Source organism: Micropterus dolomieu, linkage group LG06 (genome assembly GCF_021292245.1).
Source record: "Micropterus dolomieu isolate WLL.071019.BEF.003 ecotype Adirondacks linkage group LG06, ASM2129224v1, whole genome shotgun sequence".
In the NCBI taxonomy this organism is placed as follows: Eukaryota; Metazoa; Chordata; class Actinopteri; order Centrarchiformes; family Centrarchidae; genus Micropterus; species Micropterus dolomieu.
This window is the reverse complement of record NC_060155.1, coordinates 29,723,687-29,730,840: the sequence shown is the minus strand read 5'-3', so window position 1 is coordinate 29,730,840 and position 7,154 is coordinate 29,723,687. Positions and strand designations below refer to the sequence as shown.

At 30.0% G+C, this 7,154-nt stretch overlaps 1 protein-coding gene across 1 annotated transcript in view; it reads right to left on the bottom strand.

Annotated features, from left to right (window-relative positions):
• The window catches only part of LOC123972043 (M1-specific T cell receptor alpha chain-like), a 44,119-nt gene extending 37,126 nt beyond the window's left edge, over positions 1 to 6,993 (bottom strand). Inside the window, exon 1 of the mRNA XM_046051255.1 lies at positions 6,931 to 6,993. Within this exon, the coding sequence (XP_045907211.1) occupies positions 6,931 to 6,970 (40 nt within the window). The 5' untranslated portion in view covers positions 6,971 to 6,993. The remainder of the gene's footprint in view (positions 1 to 6,930) is intronic.
• Positions 6,994 to 7,154: the final 161 nt, after the last annotated feature.

Below are 7,154 nucleotides of genomic sequence, written 5' to 3'. Positions count from 1 at the left end.
ATAAAAATGTAAATTGTGATATTCACTGTACAACATATATACAGAACAAACTGTTTTACGGTCAGTTCTCTTCGTGACTTGATTTTTCCACATTACTACTCACTGCTGGACTCACCACTGAGTCAAAGACGTTACATATAAATAGTGTTTAAGTTCTATATCAGCACTTGCTGGGTTCAATGTTTAATCTGATTCCACTTCCAAAAATGAGTTTATATGCTGCGTTCACACAATATGTAGCACGCACTATAATCAAACTGAACCAAACTTCACTAAAACAACATCATTTTTACATTCGACACTTCTGACTTCTGTCCAGTCATAAAAAATAAGTTGCTTTTTTTAAATTTAATTTCATTAAAAATACTAGCACATTATAAATGTATATTATAAATATTACATAGATTATAGTTTGAGACTCTTTTTGTGATACTTGAATGCTGATGTATTTATTATGATTAAGGTGAAATCTTTGGATGACAAACGTTTTTCAGTTTAACAAAACATAGTAAAATTTCCTTTTAAAGACAACTGGTATAAATATTGATTAGGATCTATATCATCACTTACTGGTTTCAATGTGTAATCTGGTTCCACTTCCAAAGATGATCTTATTTATACCTCCAGTATTCACACAACGTTAGACACCTTAACGCAAACTCAACAGAGTGATGAACTGAACCAAACTTAATTTAGAAAAAAATATTGTTTTTATATTTGAGACTTTTGCTGGAATGATTACATTCCAGTCTCATACACTCAACACTGCTTTAATTAGAAAACAATTGCACATGATAAATTACAAATGAAATGTAAATCAATCTCACTTGTCACTGTACAGCAGAGATACTGGACCAACTGTTTTAGGGACAATCTTTTACATTGAAGACTCTCTTTCAATAATTTATACTAAAAATCTTTTTTTAGTTAAACAAATCTGTATTTTTGGCTTTATCCCCAAAATTGTATTCCTAGATTCTGAAAGGATGACATTTTTATAGATGCAAGGTTTTCATCTCATTATTTTGAAATATTTTATACTTTGTGATGATTTTATGATTCTGAAAAGTTGAATTAATAATTTCCATCACTGTCAGGAGCTGTTCACTCATCAATCAGTCCAGTTAACTACAAGTTATTGTTTTTTTTTAACTTTTTTTACTCAGCTACTCTGGTTTTGTTAATATTCATGTCAAACACTGTGAAGTTTGTTGTTAAAGACGCCTTGTGGAAATAATTATTATGGTGTGTATTCCTACTTACTGGCTTCAATGTTTAATCTGGTTCCACTTCCAAAGATGATCTTACTTGCAGCTCCAGTATTCACACAACATGAAGCCCCATAACACAAACTCAGCAGTGTTGAAGTGAACCAAACTCCATTTAGAAAAAATATAATTTTTACATTTGAGACTTTTATGACTTCTGTCCAATCATAAAAATTGGTTGCTTTTCACACTTTCATTAAAAACACTTGCATATTATAAATATATATCATAAATATTATGTAGATTCTGATATTTACTGTCCAGTCGAGATACTGACTAGCGATGTTTTCTTTAATAATTTTGTTATTTTAAGTTTCATAAAAAGTTTTCTTGGTTTCTGAAATATTGACAGACGTGCATGTTTCAGTGTAAAACTGTAAAGTTTGCTTTTGAAGACGTTTGTTCTAAACAATATGATCTCTAACAGTACTTACTGGATTCAATGTTTAATCTTGTTCCACTTCCAAAGATGATCTTATTTGTACTTCCAGTATTCACACAACATTAAGGACCATGACGCAAACTCAAAATGATGAACTGAACCAAACTTCATTTAGAAAATCATTGTTTTTACGTTCAAGACTTTTGTCTGAATGATTACAGTCAAGTCATAACAATAAGCTGCTCTTTGTACGTTCAATATATATTATAATATTACAATAATGTAGCTATACATATAATATAAAATATTAAATTAAATGTAAATTGACATACTGACTAAACTGATTTTGTGACTATGTGCTTGGTTAATAGATTGAGGTTTTATTCAATTCATGCTCAGTTAATGTATTGTGATTTATATGATTGAGACAATCTTTCAACCATTAAGGTTTGTAAAACTCTCTTTAAACCTTTAAATAACACCAAAACTACAAATTCTGGGTTATAATCTGTATTACTACTTACTGGTTTCAATGGTTAATCTAGTTCCTCTTCCAAAGATGATCTTATATTGATTTGCACCTCCAGTCACACAACAAGAAGCCCCATAACAGAAACTCAGCAGAGTGGACCAAACGTCATTTAGAAAAATATAGTTTTTATATTTAAGATTTCTGTCTGAATTAAATGTAAATTTTGAAGTTTACCGTACAGTAGAGATACTTTTCGAAGTGGTTTACTGTTGATACTTTTGATTAATTGATTAATTAATACATTGAAGATTCTGTTTGACTTCATCAGTGACTCACACTAAATACAGCTTTTTATCTTTTTTATTTTCTATTCTAGTTTTGTGTGTGAAACAAGTAAAGTTTGCTTTTAAAGATGCTCCATATAAATTAAATGTATGATTTATTTTAGTACTCACTGGCTTCAATGGTTAATCTGGTTCCACTTCCAAAGGTCATCTTAGTTACACCTCCAGCATTCACACAACATGAAGCACCATAACACAAACTGAGCAGACTGATGAACTGAACCAAACTCCATTAAGAAAAACATTGATTTTACATTTTGTTGTCTGAATGATTACAGTCCAGTCACAATAATATGCTGCTATTTGTACCTTTATTTATAATATACATTATAATATTATTTATATATATATTTATATAAATAGAACATGATATGTACAGTAGAGATAGTGAAGGGACTGTTTTAGCGATGATGCTCTAATAAAAAGCACATTGATTTTTCATTGATTAATGCATGTATTGATTGTGATAAATATTAATGTGACAATCTTTAAATAATTTAATCACAAGATCTTATTTTTATTAAAAACAAATGCACATGATAAATTAAAAAATTTATGTAAATCTCGCTAGATACTGTACAGCAGAGATACTGGTCCAACTGTTTTAGATATAATCTTTTACATTGAAGACTCTCTTTCAATAATTTATAGCCTTTTTTCTTATGTTTAAACTTCTCTATATCTTAGAGTTTTAATTGGATGAGACTGCATTTTTGGTTTTATACCCAAAACAGTTTTCTTGGATTGTGAAAGGAGATATTTTATAGATACAAAGTTTTCATCAACACCGTTTTGTTGAATAAGTTTATACTTGATGATTTTATGATTTTGAAGAGTTGCGTGAATAATTTCCATCACTGCTTTCCATCAGCTGTTCACTCAGTCAGTCCAGATAACTACGAGTCATTATACGTTTTTATCTGCTACTTCAGATTTGAAAATATTCATGTCAAACACTGTAAAGTTTGCTGTTAAAGATGCCTCGTATGAATAATTATTATGATGTTACTACTTACTGGTTTCAACGGTTAATCTTGTTCCACTTCCAAAGATGATCTTATATAAACCTCCAGTATTCACACAACGTGAAGCATCATAACACAAACTCAACAAGTGCCGAACTGAACCAAACTTATTTTAAAAAAATAGGATTTTTACATTAGAGATTTTTGCGCAGTTAAAAAAGTGACTAGGTTTGGAATAGGTTATTAATATAGGTTCTAAATAAAATATAAATTATGTTAACTGCACAATAGAGATCCTGAACAAACTGATATGGTGTTCATGCTGTTTATTAATACATTGATGACTTTATTATTATCAAGACAATCTTTCGATAATTTATGCTCATAAATCTTCTTGAAATCTTTGTTTTAGCTGGATAATTTTTTAGTTTAGGTGTTTTCGTCTTGAAATATTGAACCTACACATTTTCCACCTTATAACAGTCTTATATTTAATTCTTTTTTACTTTTTAAGAATTTCATGAGCCTGAAGAGTTAAGTAATGAATTATTTCAATGACTGTCAGCAGCTAGACTCAGTCCACATAACCTTTGATCTTTTTATCTAATATTGTGGTTTTGTTTGTTTATGTTTGTATCCCTGGACAACACAGCTTTTAAAAGACGCCTCATGTAAATAATATTTATGATCTACATCAGTACTTACTGGGTTCAATGTTTAATCTGGTTCCACTGCCAAAGATCATCTTTTGATTTCCACTATACACACATCATGAAGCACCATAGCACAAACTCCACGACGAACTCAACTTCATTTGCAAACTTTTTTTTGTCATTTAAGATTTTTTCTGAATAACTGCATTGCACAGTCACAATAACAAGCTAACAATTGCACATTATATTTATATTTTAAATTAAATAAAAATTTACGATACTGTTTCAAAAATGTTGCTCTTAATACGTTGATGATTTGATTAATAGATGTTCAGTTGATGTTTTGATTGTGATTAATATGACTGAGACAATCTTTAAAACATTTGCGAGGCTCTTTAAATATTTTAAAAGCACCTTAACTGCAACTTAATTGAGTTAAAACAATTTCTTTTCCTGACATTTGAACATTTTAAAGATATTCACCTGATGAAAGTCTTGTTCTTTGTGCTGCTTTAATGATCCCGAAGAGCCAAATTAACAATTTCCATCAATGTCAGCAGCTGTTAACTCATCAGTCCAGATAACGACAAGTTTTCTTATTTTATCTAATATTCTGGTTTTGTCAATATTCACGTCAAACACTGTAAAGTTTGTTTTAAAAGACTAAATAAATAATTTTTCAGCTCTATATTGCTACTCACTGGCTTCAACGGTTAATCTGGTTCCACTTCCAAAGGTGAGCTTTCGATTTCCAGTATTCACACAACATGAAGCACCATAACACAAACGAAGTAGAGAGAGAAACTGAACCAAATTCACTTTATGCTTAATAATTCAGATTAAATTATAGCATAGTGTGGCCAGTTTGTTTCTGTCAATGATTATAATTTTAACATTTGAGACTTTTGCCACACATTTATTGTACAGTAGAGACGAATGAACTATTTCAGCAGTTTTAAGAATCCAAGTAAATCATTGCAAAATTTCCTTTGAAAGATCCTCTAAAAGATAAATACTATGATTTATATCAGTACTTACTGGGTTCAATGGTTAATCTGGTTCCACTGCCAAATGTGATCTTTTGATTTGTATACACACATCATGAAGCGCCATAACATAAACTCAGAGTGACGAATTGATTCAAACTTCATTTAGAAAATGAGTTGCTCAGTTGATGTATTGATGATTGAGACAATCTTTAAAAGATTTATGTTTATAAAACCCTCTTTAAATCTTTTAATAACACCTAAGATGTAACGTTAGTCAGTTAAAACAGATTTTTTTTACTGAAATTTGGACACTTTGAACATATAAAATACTAAATAAAGGATACATTTGTGCTGATTTTATGATTCTGATAAGTTAAATGAATACTTTTCATCTCTGTGAGCAGTTGTTGACTAAGTCAGATAGTATAAGTTTCTTTATTTTACCTGCTGGTCTGGTTTGTAAATATACACGTCCAACACTGTAAACTGTTTTAAAAGATGCCCTGAATAAATAATTATTATGTTGTGTATTACTACTTACTGGCTTCAACAGTTAATCTGGTTCCACTGCCAAAGGTGATCTTTTGATTTCCAGTATTCACACAATAGGAAACTCCGTAACATAAACTCAGCAGAGTGATTAACTGAACCAAACTCCATTTACAAAATTGGATGATTTATTTTATACTTTAATACTGACATTTGATTATAAAATAGCTACTTTCTCGAAATTAAATAAAATTTAGCAGTTTTGCTTATCACATATGATCATAATTTTTTGCATTTGAGACTTTTGCCTAAAATATTACGTTGTGATTACACATTTATTGTAAAGTAAATAAATACTATGATTTATATCAATACTTACTGCTTTCAATGGTTAATCTGGTTCCACGGCCAAAGGTGGTCTTTTGACTTCCAGTATACACACAACATGAAGCACCATAACGCAAACTTAGAGTGATGAACCAAAGCATCCTTCATTTAGAAAATCATATTTACATTTCAGATTTTTGTCTGAACAACTCCAGTCCAGTGGCAACAATAAGCTACTGATTTTACATTACATTTATAATTCAAATATTAATAATTTAAATTTTGATATGGATTCTACAGCAGAGGTACTGAATGAACAATTTTAAAGATGATGTGCTTAATTAATTCATTGATTATTTGATTAATACATGTTCAGTTGATGTATTGTACAGTAGACACTGAATGAATTGTTTTATGTATCCCAGTAAAACGTTTATTTTGTGCCGATTCTATGATTCTGAAGAGTTGAATGAATACATTTCATTACTGTCAGCAGCTGTTCACTAATCAATCAGTCCCGATACGTTTTTTTAATTTGCTACTCATCACTACTAATTAGTGTCAAACACTGTGAAGTTTGTTGTTAAAGATGCCTCGAGTACATAAATATTATGGCGTGTATTACTACTTACTGGCTTCAATGTTTAATCTGGTTCCACTTCCAAAGATGATCTTAATTTGACTTCCACTAGTCACACAACATAAAGCACCATAACACAAACTTAGCAGTGATGAACTAAACCAAATTCAATTTATAAAACTGCAAAATTAATTTAACACTTAAATAATCAGATTTGATCATAAATAGGTCATTTTAAAAAAAGGTAATAAAATGTGGCTCGTTTGTTTCTCCCATGTAATCATCATGAGACTTTTGATAATGTTCTGATCACAACAATAAGCTGCTTCTCTCATTAAAATACAATGTATGTTACAAATAAAAACTGTTTTAGTCATTTTATGTATCCTGTAAAACATTGTCAAATTTCCTTTAAAAGAGGCTCCATATAGATTATATTTATAATCTACATCAGTACTTACTGGGTTCAATGTTTAATCTGGTTCCACTTCCAAAGATCATTTTATATCCAGCATTCACACAACATGAAGCACCATAACATGAACTCAGCTGAGTAACAAACTGAACCAAACTTCATTTAGAAAAACATACTTTTCACATTGAAGACTTCTGTCCAGTTAACAAAAGTCACTACTGTCATTAAAATAACTGATGAGGATGATTGATGACTATAAGCTGAATGATT